This window comes from Ambystoma mexicanum, chromosome 10, assembly GCF_040938575.1.
Source record: "Ambystoma mexicanum isolate Mex_15411 chromosome 10, UKY_AmexF1_1, whole genome shotgun sequence".
Classification (NCBI taxonomy): domain Eukaryota; kingdom Metazoa; phylum Chordata; class Amphibia; order Caudata; family Ambystomatidae; genus Ambystoma; species Ambystoma mexicanum.
Window position 1 is genome coordinate 528,044,294 of NC_090932.1, and position 19,546 is coordinate 528,063,839.

The following is a 19,546-nucleotide window of genomic DNA, read 5'->3' on the forward strand; positions in this document are numbered from 1 at the left end:
CTCCCTGCTCACTGGGCTCAGAGACACACAGCTCCACCCTACTGATGAGGTCCAACCAGACTGAAACACGTGTCTGGGGTTGCTGCTGGCACTCTTGTTCAGACGAGAATTGTCTAGCATTTTATTGCTGGACTGCCCTAGGGCAGGACAAAGACTGATATGTTTGGGATATTTCTTCTCTGTGACAGGTAGTGAGCTAAAGACTCTGTGTAAGTCTCTCGTAACCAGGACTAATGTCTGGCAGAGGGACTCCCAGGACCCCCCTTGTTAATTTGCAATGCAGTCTTATGACTTGGAGTGTTGATGAATATCTGAAATCAGCAGGATGCCTGAAAGGAGTCATAAAGATACGGGTCCCAAAGAAGCATTTCTTCAGAAGAGGATGTCTTGATGTGAAGATTGATGAGAGAGTGGTTGATAAATCGCTTAGAGGGGGGAGTGTAGAGGAGGAGCCAAGTACCCCCACCAAGTACCCCCACCAAAAGGTCTGCCCCCATGTTGCCTATATGTTGGGAACCGGAAATGGCAACACATACAGTACCAATGAGGATGCCTATACTGCAAAGAATACTTGAGACAAGGTATCCATTCAGAAAACCGTACATGCATGCGAGAAGAAATAACGTTCTTCTGGAAGGAGTTCCGGAAGAAGTGTGAAAATGAATGAGAAAGAAGACTGATGACGTAATGCGAAATAGAATTGACATGCCCAGAAGAGATGTCAATGAAGAAAGAACATAGACATTCTATAGAAGCTGAAGAAGCATCGAAGCTAAGCAACATTTCAGGATCGAAATTAAGTTGCTTGTGCAAAGAAGCACCAAAGAAAATGCAAAGTCATTTTACACTTGTACAGATGCAGTAACGCAAGTAGACAAAGTGATCATAAGGCTGGCTATGTAGTGAATAGATTGCGGCGATGCACCAATGTATATACATGGGAATGTATAGAACCTGGATGTTCCACGATGCACTTGAAACTCCATGATTGGAAAGGATTTCAGTGTGGTGCCGTTGGAAAATAGCTGATGGCGAAGGAGAATCCGAGAAAGGCTTGGCTGGCCCAGCACCAAGTCGAGGCCACAGAGAGCCTGGATGTCTGTCAAAAAGCTACAGTGAAGGTGAGAAAGGAAGAAACTTCTGTTTGAAATAGAATGAAAAAACACCGAAGGCGTCAAAGGTTCATCATTTAATAGTATTATATGCAGTGAAAAGCTCAAAAGAGTGGTCTTCAGTCACATGATCGAGATCAAAATAGCTCTGGGTCAAGCTACACCGAAACCAGAAGACAAGACTATGCCACACTCCCTTTAATTCACAGGCACAAGTGAGGTTCTGCAAGGCCAAGTTCAAAGCCTTTAATTGAAGGGCAGACTGTAGGAGTGATGATAGATGTTGGGCTAATTGGGTGGGGAGGCATGACCAAGCAACCCTCCCTGCACCAGGGGTACCAGTCTGCGTGCTGCTAGCGTGTGGAATATTCCAGGAGGGTACAAGCATGCCAACCAATTGTAGAGGGCCACGTATTAGAGAACTCTATAGTTTGTGTAACCAATGAATCATTGTGTATTTTGTGACTATTTATTACATTTGTTAAACGCCCCAAAACCTCGGGTATCATGTCGTTGTTACAGACATTTTACAATAAAAGTCAACTGTATTCCTAAGACATTCAATAAGACAGTGGTACAAACATTACATAGGTTAATACATTGCATGGTCACTTTCACTATTTAAAGATTCTGGTAGTAGTATACCCTATGGAGGCATCAATCTAGGCCTACAAGGGTAGATGTATTAGATTAGGCATGGTTTAACTAGTATTGGTTGAATAACCAGGTTTTTAGTCGTTCTTTGAAACCATGGAAGGAATGATCATTTTTAATGTTTAGTGGAAGCTCGTTCCAGAGTTTCGGGCCATGATAAGGAAGCTGCTGCCTCCCGCTCTGGAGCTTTTGAAACAGGGGGCATCAAGGAGCGACTTATTATTGGATCTGAGCGTTCTATTACAATATTTTTTGCTTATTGAGTTAAGTAGATGGGAGCTTTATTGGTAAGGCATCTGTAGGTAACACACAGTGATTTGAAGATGATTCAAGCCTTAATGGGTAGCCAATGAGTCTCCCACCTAATGTTGGAGATATGGTCGGACTTCTTGATTGCTAAAGCTGCTCGTATCGCTTTGTTTTGCATTAATGGTAGTTTCCCTAGGTTGGAGTTTGAGGTCCCTAATAAGAGTATGTTACAGTAATCCAGCTTAGATAGTATTAAGGTTCTGGCTAGAGTGTTGCAGTGGGCGTGAGATACTGGCGACTCAGTGCAATCAATTTGGATGTGTAGGATGTAGAGGATGATAGGGCACTAACATGTCTGGTCATTGTTAGATTAGCATCTAAATAAACTCCTAGGGTTTTGACCTGTTTAGATACTGGGATCAGAGAATCATCAATGTTGATAAATGAGTAATCTTAATGGAGATTTTGGTTTTGGAGCCCACAATGAGAATCTCTGTTTTCTCATCGTTAAGACAGAGGCTATTCAGAGCCATCCAATTTTGGATTATTACATATATCTTGTTGATGATCATCGTGTTCTGGACATAATCCCCTGAGATCATTATGAGGATCTGGGTGTCATCTGCAAAATTAGTGTAGCTGACACCCATGGTGTCCAAAGCCAAGAAGAGAAGCTTAGTGTACACATTGTATAAGGTGGGCGAGAGACTGGACCCTTGGGGTACCCCAATGGGGACTGGTATGGGATGGGCAGCCTCTTTACCAATGCTTACTCTAGACGTGCATTCAGCTAGAAAGGATTGCACCCAGAGGGTGGTATCTTTAGAGAAACAAAAGTCATTGGCTAGAGTAGCGCATAGTTTATCTTGGTTCACCAAGTCGAATACTGCAGATAGATCTAACAGCAGTAGTATACAGAGTTTACCTGAGTCCCTGATGGTGTCTATCTCGATTTCTAGATCCATGAGAGCAGTTTCTTTGGTGTGGTTGGGCCTGAATCTAGATTGTCTAGCTCCAAGGAGCTGGTTTTGTTCAAGATAGGCTTGAATTTGATTGTAAGCTATTTTGTCGATAATCTTGAGCAAAAATGGTAAGGTGGTTATTGGTCAGTAATTAGTGGGTACTGTTGCATCAAGAGAGGGTTTTATTTTTAGCAGTGGGGTCACCCACGCTTCTTTTATACTTGCCGGGACTGTATTTGTGTTGAATGAGGCGTTCACAAAGTTTGTAATAATAGGGATGAGGAGAGGGGCACAGAGTTTAACTAAGTGGACTGGGAAGTTGTCCCCTTTGCAATTTGAGGCTTTTAGTTTCGAGATAGTGTCTGCCACTGTGGTCACTGCAGTAAATTGGAATCGCATGCTCACATTTACCCCAGTGACCCAAGACACTATGTAGGTGACTTGCACTTGGGATGGGCTTAGTTGCCCACCTGACCTTCGAGACCCAATCACTACCCCCGGATGTATAGAACATATACCTAGATATTCTCTGAAAGCCAATTATTTTCCCTGATAGGTTTTCTTAGTTTGCCATGTAGTGTCACGTCAATGATGATTAATTTTTGCTATAAAAGTTATGTTTTTTATGAAATGTATTGAGAGCTCAAGCGAACGTCACATGATGTCCGTTGTACTCCCTGTTTTAGATAATTGTTAATAAAAACAGAACAGAAATTTGCCAACTTCCTGAGTCATTTTGAATATTAATGTTTAAGTAAGTTCTGCATCCCCATCCATCTCTAAGTATTGCTACCTCGTCTTAAAGGACCCAGGTCTGTGGGTTCAGATGGCTTTATCTACATTGTGATCCTCCCAGTTGATTCTGTTTAAGCCGTTATTAAGAGTAATATTAACAATCCTATCATGGATATTTATAGGTTTTGACTCTTCTAAGAAGGTCAAGAGAGGATAGTGATCACTCTTCTCTTACGATCACTTTAATGTCCACCACTTCATTAATTATTGATTGATATATAAAGGCGTACTCTAAAGTGCCAAAGCAATCTCTGCGGTTCAGTTGAAACGTGGTGGAGAATTGCTGTTAGTATACCCATTCAATCTAATAAAGCCACGGTAATACTGTATATTAGCCCATTGCAGTCCCAGTTTGTCAAAATTTGTAGTGGAGGCTAGAGGACCGCACATACTTGTGGGGTGCATTTAAAGGCCCCAAACAGAAGTCCCTTTCACATGAATGGCAGGCATTTTAAACACTGAAACAAAAACCGTGTGGACTTTGTTTTTGTTTTTCAAGTAAAAATTAAAGAGCCATGTGGAAAGGGGCCTACCTGTCATTACCAATTGATAAGCAGCATTTTAATTTACAAAAGAAGGAGGAATCAAAGATCCCGGTCACATGGAATACAGGATTTGTAAACAGTAAAAACAAAAACGGCGTGCAAATAAAAACAGTTTTAAAAGTAAAAGTGAAAAAATATCACTGCGCACAGGAAAATGTAAGGAAAAAAAACATGCTGTGTGGGTTGACCAAAAGCAATGTATATTATGTTTCACCTCCAAAACTCCAGTGACATATTTGAAGAGCCACTTTGTCTTCATGGAAAATGTCAGCCCAAGGCAGACCCTTTTGCTGGCTGTGGGCAAAACTTCACAAGGACATCTCCCACTTCCAGCCTTTATGTCACATCTCCCATCTAATGACCAAACGCAATAAAGAACGTCCAGCTTAAGCCGTCAAAATTCAGTGTTCTCCAAACCTGCGGGCTCTGAAAGCATGTACTTCAAGAAAAGTCACCCTTGGCTGGAGCATGACTAGTATTTGTGAAAATGGGGGCACCCACTTCAAAGAGCAAGCTTCCAGAACAAAGGAGACTGATAATAAAAACTCGGGGCACAGGCTGACCCAGTGAAAACAAATGGCCGGAAGGCAGGAGCAGGACCATTTGTCCCACATGAAGATTCACAAATGATTTAAAAGGACTATTAACATTTAGGCCTTTTTCTCAGTCATCATAAGGCGGATGGATTCCATCTATGTAACATTTTTTGTGTAATTTCCAGGTGATTTGGGGGATATAAAATGTATCTACCTGCGACTCCAGGAACTGTAATGGCCAGTTAAGCTAGGTTTCTGGCTGATCGAAACATGTTCCAAATATGAGAGTTGGTTGTGGGTGGAAAATGAAATTAGGGATATGCTTAATAATGTACATAGTCATAACGGCAGAAAGGTGCCACATGGGCGCGCTACATGATACAGATTTGGTGGTCAGCTTATCTTATTCCCCATGAGTAGCTGGAACAGAAAATACATTTAGTATGGCAGTTGCTAGTAAAATTATGAAGTTGTGATATGTAACTCGTTTTTTGGCAAAATGTTGAAAGGACAACTGTTAGGAAAGATTTCCATGTCATGTGTAATGTTCCCTACAGTTGTGTACCCCCCAACTTTTTGCTGATGTTAAATACCATAGTCTGATATTACCAGGGGAGCCCAGCCTTTTGCTGCACTTCCCTGGGCTTTTCGCTCACTTTTTATGGGGAAACTGACATTCCCTTAAGAAAGTCAGTACTGGGAGACTTTGTTTGTCTTAGTTCTTTTCAAATGTTGCAAATTTTCTGCAACATGTAAAAAGTGTACAATCTACCTTCCAGTACAGTACACTTGGGTCTATTCGTCATTTCCAAAGGGCCTAGATACTCTTGAAGGATTCTTTAGGAGAAGTGCTGGACAGGGCTGGTAGCAGCTTATCTTTTTGTATATTTTTAACCCTTTCCTGCCAGGTAAACCGCGATTACAGAGTTTGGCACAAATAGGTGGCCTGGCTCCAAAATGGCCATGCCACGAGGTTCTTTGTCCTGTCCTTTGGCCATCTTGCCCCTTCACCTTCCCCAGGTCAAGCCGACCCAGGTCAGTCCTTATTTTGGCATGCATTCTCCCACGAAACACCAAGCTTTTGCGGGCTTCTGCATGCCTTTTGTGTGCATCTCCAGGATGTGGGCTGGAACGTCTGGTCTGTGATTGGGTCACGTATGTTAGGCCTGTATGTGAGCAGATCTCCCATTGGGTCCTCTTCATTTTGGCACGAAGGAGATTCTGGATAAGAGAAGGCCTCAAACACCCATACCAGGTCAATCTCTGGAGTTCTCATTGAACGAAGGATAGGATACAAGTATCCTGAAACTACGAAGCCTAGTCGAGAAACTGCTTGGTTTGGCACATTGAGCCTGCTGTTGTCCCGTGGGACCCCTCTGCATCTAGTCGTCCTAGAATGTCTGCGAAGACGCTTTGACCCATTAGCATAGTGGGACCAACTATTCCCGGTACCTTCATCAAAACCTGCAAGTAAGCCTTCTCGGAAGTGTCCCTGGGCCAAACAGTGGAGTGGCCAGCTTACGCAGACTCTTTGCGCTGATACCGCCACAGTCTCAAGGAGGCCCTTGAAACTTGGTATATCGCTAGCTCTGTGTTCACGGCACCCTCACCCAGAATTGCGTACACTTGGTGTTCTCAGGTCTAAAGTGTGATGAGTGCGCCAGAACCGGAGCATACGCAGTTACTGTGTCTCCCAGCCGTGGTGACGAACTTTGCAGGTGCACTGCATTTGTGACCCTCTTGCCATGAAGCAGGCTGCAGTGAAACTGGCCTGATCCATCCACCAAGAGTGAATCACACTGTCCCGTTTGGGAATCATCACTCTCCTTTCCACTGCTAGTGTGAACTAGCAAACTATTCCCAACTATTCCCAACTCTCGGAGTCGACTCTGTCCTCAAGTGGAGACCCTCCTCGAATAGTGGGAACCTATTCTTCACCACCTCACCCACCTTCCTGAGTTACTACAGACCCCTGAAAAGACCCTGTTTTGCCCATTTGAACTACCACGTGCTCTGGTATTGCATGTACATTTGAGCATTAGGCTCGACTCTTCTTAGGGATTGGACTGCCTCTTAGTTAGGAGTGTGTTGGATGCAGAAGGGGCTAAAGACTATTTGCCCTCCCCTTTTAGGTTGTGGACCCATTTCATGCATTAACCCTTTACACCCCATTGGTCTTGTATATATGTATTTAGATAGGATTGCGCTGGCTTAATAAGTTTTACTGTGATTTCATTTGTGTGTTGAAACTCAAAGGCCTTGAAATAAATGTATTTGTATTTTTAATATATATATATTCACCTGACTGGGAGTGATGTGTAAGTGTCGATTACTCTGTGTACTCATTGAGGTCTTTCAGTCACCCTCACCCTCAGGGGTGATTACAAATGACAATTGCCATATGTTTCTCCAGACCCCTAAACCAATCCTGACTTGGAGGCTGGGTTGGGAGGAGAACAAAGGGTAACTGTCCAATTCTAGTGGCAGCAATTATTGCAGGGTACCTCCCCAAGACTATAAAATTGGTGGCATCATTGCTGCTATATAACGGGGACTGCACTAGGACAGGGGAAGAAAAAACGGATGACAGAGAGAAGAGACAGACCATCAGGAAGGCTGCTGAAACTTACCATCTGACAGCTGTAAGGAGGGTTGTATACTAATTGACCTTTTCACAATTGACCTCGGGAGAATTGACCTAATTTAGAAGGTCAATTAGGACATATATCCGGGGGGAAACCCCATTCATGTAAATGAGGGGGAGGAACCAGTGCTCGCCAGAGTATGCCTGAATAATGGAAGGAGCTCAATAAGCGAAGAATTATTCAGGAAACTCCCAAGATCAGACCATTCCCACATTTGAATTGACAAATGGGAAGTAGGTCTGGAGCCCCAAATTCTAAACATCTCTTGCCTAGTAGGTGTATGCTAAAAATGTCCATTGGCAACAAAAGTATAGACCATAATTGTTGGGTCGTGAGAGATGTCCCTTCCGTCTTTTATCTGGGAAGTGACATTCTCAATGGATTCGCAATCAATTTGGACCCAATTAATAAAAAAAGCCTGGTCTGGACTAGGGAGTAACCCCATGGGCTTTGTCAACATTGAAAAAGCATTCCGGCCAGCTCAATTGCTGCCTTATGCAGTTGAAGTTCAAGTACAAGGAGAGATTACCATCGCAGGACAGGTGCGACAATTTACTCTTCCCCTAAAAATTAAGCAAGGACAGAACCTCAAACATCAGGATGCATATATAAATCTAAATTCCCATCTCCAACAACAAGATTTAAATTTAAATCCAACACCTCTAGTAGACCTAGAACACAACACTATTCGAATATTGGTGGATAACAGTGACCCTCGAAGTATCACTTTGGGTGCAGACACCTTTATTGGAATGGCAGTTGATGCCCAACATTATTCTACTGATTTAGTTAACGAAATCTTAGGACCAATCCCAAATGACAGTTTCGACATAAGGAACGGTATTCCTCCAGAAATGGTTTTTACGAGGCATGAGGGGGAATGTCCTGGTACACTCTTCCTGCCCCTACAGTGTGGAAGAGGTGACCTGTGAATCCCCTGTCCAGGTCAACACTATCAAAAGAGATCTCTCCACCCATCTGAAGGATACTGCTGAAATTGCCAAGCCCGAGGTCTTTCCAGGTTTGAAGCAGATGGTTGAGGAAAGGATCAATCTTGCTGATGCCTGTGAGAACGAGGAGCAAAGGCAAAAGCTAAAACAGGTCTTCATGAAATTCCAAGATATCTTTTCAGTGGACTCATATGACACTGGACGCACATCCATTAACTCAACCACCATTCCCACACCCCCCGAGATGTCTCCTGTATTTGTGAAACAATACCGGTAACCTCTCACATCCATGTAGTCACTAACGGAGATTATTAAGAATTTAGAACCACGTGGCATAATCCGTACGATCCACAGTACCTTCAACAACCCGGTACTGAGGATCATCAAACCAAACGGCCAATGTAGACTATGTGCCGACCTCAGGGAGTTGAACAAACGACTGATAAAAAACCCTCTGGGCACAGGATGACCCAGTGAAAACAAATGGCTGGGAGGCAGGAGCAGGACCATTTGATCATTTAGGCCTTTTTCTCAGCCATTATAAGGCAAATGGATTCCATCTATGTACCATTTTCTATGTAATTTCCTGGCAATTGTGGGGTGGTGGGGCACAACTGCATAGATCCTTAGCCTATTTAACCAAAAATATTAATTTAATGAATTCCCCATTTGGGAGAACACTCAGCTCATTTCTCAGTGTGTGCTGAAAGCTATAGCCTATACATTAATTGGGTAATCCTTGTTGTCCAGCTGAACCAGACTTCATTAAGGAAGAGGGGTGTATTTGTTCTTAAATCAGTCCAACCTTTTTATCCAGCTTCCCCAACACAGGCCTTTCTGTAAGCGGGGTCTGAAATCCAAAACTCCCCAAAGAGTTCCAACTTTTCTATCTGACTTCCCAACATAGACCAAAGCAAGGGGGCGGATGGGTATGAAAAACAAAGCGATAAATCACCCTTTGTTATTTTAAACCAAAGATGTGGGTGAAATTATAATTGCCATTTGTATTTTTACCAATCTTGAAATCCTATTGCTACCCTTTTAAGCTTGCAGGAAAATCAAAATCCCACAACATTACATAAATGCCTTTGTTATTGATCAGCGTCAAGTAAAATTTGCAGAAAGTTAAGAATTGTGATTGTGTTCTTTTTAACTCACTTTTATGATTTATTTATGCTGAGAGAAGTTGATTGTGTTGTACCACTGATAAAGTGGTTTTTGACCTTTTCATGCTAATTACTATTACTTTTAATTTAAATAAATACCAATATATTTCCCATACACCGGCCTGGTTATTGACTCATTGTTAGCTCAGGGGAGAGGGATCCAAGGGGCATGATATGTGTCTGATATAGGGCTAAAAAAGAAAGAAGAAATCTGTTAAACAGTTTGTTGCATAACCACATGAGTGGGGACTCATGTGTTGAGAGTGGCGTCTCAATAAACCGTTATGTACTCCTGCTCAAAATGTCAGAGTCAGATGGAATGTGTGCATTAACGTAGGAATATTTGCACTATGTTGTTCCAGTAATTTATCAATCATGGATATAATGATAGGATGTTCATTGTTAGTTGGCGGGGTCATATTTGTTAATGACCAGTATGGATAAGGATTACCCTCCTGCATTCTAGACCTCATTATGGCTGCTAAAACATAAATTGAACCCTAGTTCCACCTGTGCTAGTTGTACCGAATTAGATACTTAGTAGCTGTCCTCCTTTAGGCCTGCCCTTGTTACCTTTAAATGCAAGGGCATGTATCATGTGTCTACCATCCAATGTCAGTAATTCAGTCATCCATGTTTCTTGCCAGGCTATCGCATTAAAAATGGTGGGATAGTGTGTGAAGCTACGAGTATTCCAGGACAAAATGGAAAAGGGCAGGCTAGGGACGACTCAGAAGCCTCAGTTGTAAAACCAAAAGGTAGCCATTGCCAGCTTTAATTTTCCAATGTGTCCAATGTGTCAGCATCTGTCTATTGTGCTTCAACCCCCAGAAATGTGATCATCTGCAACTTCGCTTCTTTGACTAACTGAGATAGAAACTCTCCCACTTGTAAACATACCTTGTGGGCGCTGACGCCCTTCCAAGTGTTGGCTATCTAAACAAAATAGGCAAGGACATGGCTGTGTGGGGACCATGCCTCGCCTATAATAATTGGCATTTATATAGTGCTACGAACCATCAGGTGTAATTTACTAATGACTTTTCTCCCACAGATCTAACTATTGCAGTCATAGCCCAATTTTCCTATCCTATTTCTAGGTCAAAGGACATCCCAAAGTCAAATGCTGTTGATGAGCTAAAATAGGCAATTGCAGTGGCATACAGGGAATCCTCCATCTATTCCACAAGTGTTATGTCATCGGAAGTAATGCCTTGTAATTGCCGAGTACGATTAAATAGTAGTAGCAAAGTCAATCTGTTTAGATGATAATTTTATTTGAGACAGAACACACTTTGCACTCCACTGTTTCTACCAAGTTCCACTTAATTGCCCTTTCCCATTTACACCATAAAGAGATATGTTTCGTACGCCATTTAATCGCATTGATAACAATCTTATCTCTGGCGGTTGTTACTGCTGATTTCCATATTAAGTAATTTTGTTGCCCTTCCCCGTTTGCATCACCAGGAAATATGCTAAAGACTCCATTATTCGTGTTAATCTTATCTCTGACAGTTCTTACTTGGGGAAAAGTCAATTTCTATGGAGCATAGAGTTCAAGTGATCAGGGTGAGAGAGAGGCTGTATGCCTTCCAAAATAGCAGTAATCCCTGGCGACTTCATTGTGATCTTGTCATTCAGACAACATGCCCGATTGTTGACAAGTTAGTGTTTCCTCTTACCAAATAATCTCGTATATCATTGTTGCCATTATCTGTTGTGCTTTTGTTTTAGAGCTGTGCACTTCCAGATCTCCCATTTCAGCTAATTGGTTCATTCTTCTCCTTTTTCTCTCACATTTGTGCACACTTTCATATTTTTCACATGCTTCCTTTTTATCAATTAGGATCTACAGTTAGTCATCTGTCTTTTTCCTCTGTCTTTCTTATTTTCTTCCAGGTTTATCTGGTGTGCATTTTTTCACGTTTACAGTCTTCAATTTCCTCTTTTTAAGCATACAGAAATCTGGTTCTTTTGTGTTAAACCAGTTGCTAATAACAATAATTTCTTCAGAGTCTTTATCATGGGTGAAGTTTATTAGTCCTCCTAGTGGGTTATAATTTACATCTTGGCGTGCCTGCATCTCACCCTTATCTTTACAATTCCTTTGATAATAGAAGTGTCTGACACATGCTTCATTCGTGATGGTTCTGTTGGTCTAGACATTGTTTCAGGATAGCATCACTATCCTGTAGTGTTTCAAGTTGTTTAACTAATATGGCCAACAAGTACTTCAATGCTTTGTGAGGGGAGATAGCTCAGGGGCAACGTGTTCCGATCCCGGGTTTAGAAACCTATCTCTGCTAAAACAAAACAAAAAATATATTATATAATGCTTGAACTTGAGTGCACAATGTCTCAGTGTTGTAAGACAGATTCCCAGAGAGAAACGCGTGTTCCAATGCTGTTACTTGTCCCATAAGTTCATCATTTACTTGGGTAGAGTTATGTAGGGGGAGTTGCAGGGTACATAATACTCTTCCCTTATATATGCATCATATTGCAGTGTGTTTCAAATTCTTTATTATTCAGTTCTCTGATTTGATCGTTGTTTATCATCGGGTCAACTATTGCATCAATAGGTCGGGCAGAGCTTGTTGTGATAGGGGTATGCCAATCCCTCATATTGTTCAGAGGTATATTTACCACTAGTGTGCTATCGTCAGGCCCTAGATTTCAGTGGCCCACCAGAACAATAGCTTTAGCTGTACTTTGTCACTTTAGTTCCAAAGCAATTCAGCAATGTTTTATCACTTTCCAGCATGGGAGAGGATACAGAACCCCCTTGTGATTGCGGCTCGAAACATTTTGCCATTTTCCCTCACTGACCTTAAAGGGGGTGGAGGAGCTGTTGGCACTTTAATAGATTTTAACAGACATGTTGTAGGATTATGTAGATCATAGGTGTCCACTTTAGGGGTGGAAACAGTGGCCGTTGCTCTTCTTATCGCTCCATCTGAGTACACACACGTCTCTGTTGTTGAGGTGATGTGCTGGCCAATATCAGCCCTGGAGCGGACTTAAGCATCGGTCATCCTAAGACCTTCAGCCAGGTCACAGCCGGATGACGGCGACAAGCTTTTGCGCAGCTTGCTCAGATTACTTACTGGTAATCTTCCTTACTCCTGTCCTTCTCTTCCTCCTCCCAGCACATCCCAGTGTCCCACCTCCATACAGGATCCCTCTTCCTATTTTTTATTTCTTGGGCACCGCCCCTTCACCTCCCGCCTCTGGGCATAACAGCCCGCCTTCCCCAATACCCAACAGTACGTAACACTGCCCAATAGGCCCATTCAATACGGGGAATGGAGAGGCAGGAAACTCGTGCTGGGACGGGGACGAGGAAGAGAAGGACTAGGACTAATGAAGATTACCAGTAAGTAATCTGAGCATTACCTCCAAGTCCACACTTCCTTGTCCCACCACTTATCATTGAGGTGTGCCAACTCCAGAGAGAATGGGCCGATCGCAAAGAAAATATACCAAAAGGCAACTGGAAAATGCAACCCAACCAACACTAATTTAATGAAATACACAAATCCAGACAGCAGTAACAAAGTATTTCACAAGAGCGCCACACTCCACACACTCGTCCCAAAAGCCCCCGCCTCCTGGTGGTGCAGATTCAAACGGTAATGGTTACTGAAAGTGTGTGGATCAGACCAAGTGGCGGTGCAGTGAATGTCCTGGATAGGAACACAGCATGCTTCAGTCCAGGACGCAGACATCCCCCTCGTGGACCTGCCCTGCACCGCAGATGGCAGGGGAGACCCCACAGAAGGGTAGGCCAAAGTGATAGCATCCCAGAATCAACAGCTGATGGTGGTCCCAGACGCCTTCTGCCCGGGGACCACCCCCCCGCACCTCCAAAGGTAACAAAGAGGCTCGGGGAGGAACAAAAAGCCGTAGTGCGTTCCAAATAGAGCAGAACCGCCCGCCGCACATCCAGAGCGGCGCAAAAAACCTCCTCCGGAGAGGAGGGAGAGGGGGGAAAAAGGAAGGAAGAACAATCTCGTGGGCAAGATGAAACTTAGATAGACACCACCTTGGGAGGGAAGAACAGGTGGCATTTAAGAAACAATGCATCAGGGGAAACCACTAGGTAGGGCACCTCACAAGAGAGGGCACCAGGCTCCACCAACCACTGTGCTGAATTCATAGCCACCATAAAGAACAACTTTCAGCGTGAGGACCGAAGGGAAACCTCAGACAAAGGCTCAAAAGAAGAAGACAGCAGAGCCTGAAAGACGAACGGGAGATCCCAGGACAGCAAGCCAGAAACAAGGACAGGCCGAGTAAGAGAAAAACTCAGAAGAAGGCGACCCACCAAGGAGTGACCACCCACAGCCGGACCCCCAAAGGGCTGTATAGCAGCCTACTGAGCCCTCAGGGTGGAGACAGAGACCCAAATTAAACCCATCCTGAAGAAACTGAAGCACGCACAGAAGTCCCAGAACCCAAGGAGGAGGAACCTTCATGATACAGACACCAGGACATGAAATGTCCCCAGTGCCTCTCATAGGCCCTCAAGGTAGGACACCAGTCCCTCTGAATGTGAGAAACCACCTTGTCAGAGAGTCCCCCAGAAACTAGGCATGCCCTTTAAGTTTCCAAGCCCCCCAGACCAAATTCTTGGAACTCTCCAACCCTAAGGGGCCCACCACCGGATCCAGACACCCACCATGAGGCAACATGGGGAAGACAGCCAAGTCCAGGAGAAGGGGGAAACCAGCACTTGTGGGGCCGAAGCGGGGCAACAAAGTTCACCACCCCTGAGAGACCTGGATGCTCAGCAACACCTTCTGAATGAGAGGGAGGTGCGGAAAGGAATATAAGAGCCCCGGCGACCACAGAGAGGTCAGAGCATCCACCCCCCCCACTCACCTAGAGAGGGGAAATGGGAGAAAAACCAGGAGACCTTCGCAGACAGGGGAGAGGCAAACAAATCCACCCAAGGAGTCCGCAGAACCCTGCAGAGCCTCCGAAACACTACCTCCCGTAGTACCCACTCCCCAGAGGGGCACACACGGCTGAGGCGATCCGCCCCCACATTGTCCCGGCTCCTGATGTGACAAGCAGACAGTGACAGAAGATGAGAATCCACCTAAGTACAGAGGAGAAGAGCAAGAGACGGAGAGCTCCCCTGGCGGTTGATACAGTTGGAGGACCTGGCCGCGTCCCCCTGGGACCACTTCTCCTGTAGCTCCTGACCCAGGGCCACCACCCCACCCCCAGCTTGGCACCTGTGGCAACAATAATCATAATCAGAGAGGGTGGACAAAGCAGGAACCCCAACAACAGATTGGGCAGGTGCAGCCACCAACAAAGCTGGACCCTGAGGGAGGGGCCTACAGGGATAGGAGCCTCTAAGTCCAGAGCCGACTCCTTCTAGAACCTGTGGATATGGAGCAATGGGGGACGTAGGTAAAGTCTCGCCTAGGGAACAAGGAAGACACACGCCGCCATGTACTCCTGCGCCTGAAGACAGTCCCTGGCCGGGGTCGACTCCCGAGCCAGAAGATGCACCAGGTAATCCTGCAGCATCTGAGCTCTGACAAGGGGAAGAACAACACACCCCCGAAGTCCAAAACAGGGCCCCAATGAACTGAAGATCCTGTGAGGGCTGTAGATGGGACTTATTCTGATTATGAGAAACTGTCATGCTTGTACCACTGGCACACACATTGGCAACCATCATGGACTATTTGCAACTCATTTATCTTCATAATACTCTTTGAACAACCCCTATTCACACTTTGGTCCTTAATTTCCATTTGCACAACTTTGGTACTTGCTTATTTAATTCAGCTAACTACATGTACCATAATGCACCTTGCTACAGTTATCAATTCCTGGCTATTCCCATTCATCAGTATTGGAACCAATATCCCCTGAAGCCCTAGCGATCAGTGCTGCTTCCACCTTCTCAGGACCAGAGAGGGAGGAGGCAGATTACCTTCAGGTGTGCTGCTCCAGGTGCTGCCAATTAGCCTGCCCAAGTACAGGGCAGGGCTGTATTTAAGCAGCTGACTGCAGGAGCTCAGTCTCTTGCATCAAGAGTTCTCCCAGCCCCTTTTTTGCCTTGAGCCACAATTTGTATGCTGTTCATGTTGCCTTATTATCCTGCTTCTGATTCCAGCACTCCTTGCTGCCCTGCTCCTCTGTGCTCCCTGCCTTGCAGCCTGCTACACTCCTCTGCCTTCAGCCCTGGACTCTGGGCTCCCTGCCTTGCAGCCTGCTACACTCCACTGCCTTCAGCCCTGGTCCTCTGGGCTCCCTGCCTCGCTGCCCTGCTCCTGTGGGCTCGCTCCTTGCTGACCTGCTCCTCTGGACTCCCTGCCTTGCAGCCTATTACAGTCCTCTGCAGTCCACAACAGTCTGCCTGCACCTTGTGCCAACCGTTACTGCAGCCCTGCTTCCTTGTTTGCAGCCCCCCTGTTTCCTGGCTACTGCTCCCTTGCCCTCTTTCTTGTTTGCAATCCCCTGTTCTTGATCCCAGTCCTTCTCTTCGTTGAGTCTTCTGTCCTCCCCTTAGGTTATCCATTTCAGTTATACTGTTTCATTCATTTCCTTCTGCTAGCTTTCTCTTGTCTTTCCAGCCCTGAGTTACTGTTCTACTATTCCGTGTACAGTTTCCGGTCACCATTCCCTACAGTTAGATACTAGGTTTCTGCCCTTCCTTTCTTCCGGATTCTGTCCTTAACCTTGTTCTCTTTGACTTCCTTTTCCCTGGATATTTCTGTTCTTGTCTTCACTTGTGTCTTATGTAAATCCTTTGTACAGAGCTTGACTGTTGGTTTCTGGCAAGCAACCTCTGCCTCTTCCCTTGTCGCGTTTTCAGTGTTGTACTTTGTGTCATTTTTGGTTCCTGCTGGACCCGTACAGGCTTCAGTCTTGTGAAGTACTGTTACCTTGTTCGTGCCTTAGGGTTCAGGTACAGACACCCACTGCTGTTGTTCCCAGCCATGAGCATACAGAGTGGGCCCCTGTAATAGCAATCTGTGCAGAAGGCTGAGTTTCCAAAGGTCCGTGGAACACACATTTCTACATACACCCGAAGAGGGAATCCAGTTTGTTTGTACCTTTGTATTCCCTGCCCCTTTTTTTCACAGCTATTGTAGCCTATTCTTCTTTCTTGTTGAGCTTCCTGCTGTGTGTGCTTATCTGTCACCTTACATCAGCACAGCCACCGTAAACCTACCTGGGTGCCCGGTGCCACTCTTGACAGAGTGCCATCCTTGACAGAATGCAAGAGCCAATAAATTCTTGTTCCGTAGGCAGGAAAGGCACACACAGACCAAAGATGCTTTCCTTTCGGTTCAGGAAACCTCTGCAGAAATCTAAAGTTTTCCTAAGGACAGCAAACAAAAACCCTAGTTTAAAAGACAGACTAGCCCTTGTAAACAAAGGTTTGCAAGCAGAGTACTACACTCACTGGCTCTCTGACCCTTCTATGTTAAACTACTATGACATTTGTAATGATGATCCGCAGTCCCTATCTGTAGAAGAACTACAGCAAGATAATGAATTCTTGCAGATTTTGTTAGCCCAAACAGTGGAAAACACTCATGCGCTTTCTGGCATTTCTTCTGACCCTGCATTCAACATTCAGTCTGTACACAAACCTTGTATTCCTTTATTCCAGGTTGCCCTGTCTCAGGCCCAATGTCTTAACACTGCTACAGCCAAAGATATTGCACTCATTCTGGCAGACTCTCAACCAGAGTACGTTGTTGCCAAAGTGATATGCTCAAGATCAGCCTGGCAAGCTACACAACCTCCCCAGACTGCTGATAACACTCATTTAACAGGAGAAGGCATTCAGTATCCTGAGGTTAGTGCAGCTGGTCCTGGGTACAAAAGACCAATACTGACCATCAGTTGTCTCAATGCTCCCCCAGTAACTACTAACCACGATAACACCAAGGTCAGTCTTCACATTGCAACACCTGGCTTTTTTGCTACACCAGATTCTGAAGTTGTAGAACTGGCAAATGGAACATACCAGTTACAAGAACAGCTCTTGCACCTTAAAAGACAAACCGAAGACCTCTGATGAATTTGTCTATTTGCATTGTAAGAATCTAGCAAAGGGACACAATTTACCAGACCATCTGACACTATGCCAAACACCAGACATTCTGTCTTTAGAGATTGACATAAGAACTGGAATGGTAACACAGAAGAAGATACAGACTTATACAGAGCAGATGGAAGACCTGAACTTGGCATATGCATACCATCTAAATCTTAACACAGCTCATTCACTTACTAGACACAGTAACTCAGGCTGTTGTTCAGATAGTGAATAATTAACTCCTCCGGTGGGCCAAATTGCTCACATTGCCATTACACCACAAATCAAGTGTAATCATCTGACTGGAGATCATGCTGAGTCAAAGGATTGTCCCGTTCAACCCTTGATGGCGGTCCTTTACTCACACTTACAGCCTCTACTGAAGTGACCAAGTCAGAGATGTACTCTGCTTCTATGGACTTTCGAGCACCAGGCCATGAGTCAGATCCTGAACTATACCCAATACCTGTCTGGAATCCAGCTTTGCCAACAGTCAATACCCCAGACCCATCTATCAACTTGGGTACACAAGACTTTGAAGGCCAGCCATCAGAAAGCCTACCCTTTCCTGATCCTACATCAGCCATGCTACCTGTTACAGAATCGGCAAGCCCAATCTCTGCTGCTCTTCCTGCTAGTACTCCTGAATCTGTTACTGATGCAGAATCTCAAATCATTCTTACTGCAGTAGAAGCACCCCCTTCCTCTCTGCCTGCAAGGACAGTACCTGTTGCAAAGCTAGTTAAAGGACTCATATTAAGGCTACAGCTCCGGTTGTTCCTGCTGGTGCCTCTGCAGCACCTAAACTACCAGACTCTACTCCATCAGCCTCAGTTGCGTCCCTGCCCGCTGGTGCTCCTGTGGCACCTATACTCCCAGCTGCTACAGCGCCTGAACTTCCTACTGCTATTCCTGATCTCCCAGCTGCTGTGGCGTCTGAACTCACTGCAACTCATGGTGTCCCTGCAACATTTGTGACTCCTGAAGTCCCTGTTGTAAATCTTGATGTTGCCATTGGTGCTTCTGAAGAACCTGCCGCTGTGTTTCCTGAAGTTAAAGCTACCTCTGATGCTCTCGATGCCCTGAATTCTGCTTCCTCCGCAGCTATGCTCGCTGCGGCTGAAACCTCTGCTTCTGCTACACAACCTGATCCCACAGCACCTTCTCTTCCTGATCTACATCCCTAAAACTATTCCGTAGTGGTGATAGTTTCTATCATATCTAATGAGACAACCGAGTGCTTAGAGGATACTGTTCCTTTCAAGAACCAGTCCAGGTATCTGAATACCGTTGAAGATCCATTTGCGAACAAAGAGATACCCCTGTTTACACTTTGCAATGAAATTCCTGTCTTGCCTGTTTTGTCTTCAAATATAAAGATCACGCCAACTACCAATACATCTGAAGATTTGGAAGACCTTCCTAGAGCAACCAATCCAGCTGAATCTCTGGTTCCACCTTTCAGCACTGTAGCATTGCCAGCTCTAAGGAAGACCACTACTTTCAAAGCAATATATGCCATGGAGCCTGCAGCAGATCCTCACTGTTCCTCAGTTCATGAACGCACTGTTGTGTTTTGTGCCCCTAAGACTTTGGGCCTCATTACACGGACGGCGGTAAGGGTTAACGGTCACCGTTAATGGCAACGGTGACCGTTAACCCTTACCGCCGTACTACGAGGTCCCTTAGCGGGTTGGAGTTTTAACGCCTGCTTTTTGCAGGCGTTAAATACCAACCCGCTAAGGGACCTCGGAGCTAATTACGGCACCGCAAAATTGCGGTGCCGTAATTAGCGCCTTCCCCAGTCCCATAGAGCCCTATGGGGCAGAAATGGGAATGGGGAAGGGCAATG

General features: G+C 45.0%; 1 protein-coding gene across 1 annotated transcript in view; it reads left to right on the plus strand.

The window, feature by feature from the left end:
* The window catches only part of LOC138492900 (myb-related transcription factor, partner of profilin-like), a 50,707-nt gene extending 31,826 nt beyond the window's left edge, over positions 1-18,881 (plus strand). The window contains exons 2-4 of the mRNA XM_069620208.1: positions 17,263-17,358; positions 17,699-17,897; positions 18,493-18,881. Of these exons, the coding sequence (XP_069476309.1) occupies positions 17,263-17,358; positions 17,699-17,897; positions 18,493-18,881 (684 nt within the window). The remainder of the gene's footprint in view (positions 1-17,262; positions 17,359-17,698; positions 17,898-18,492) is intronic.
* The last annotated feature ends 665 nt before the right edge of the window (positions 18,882-19,546 follow it).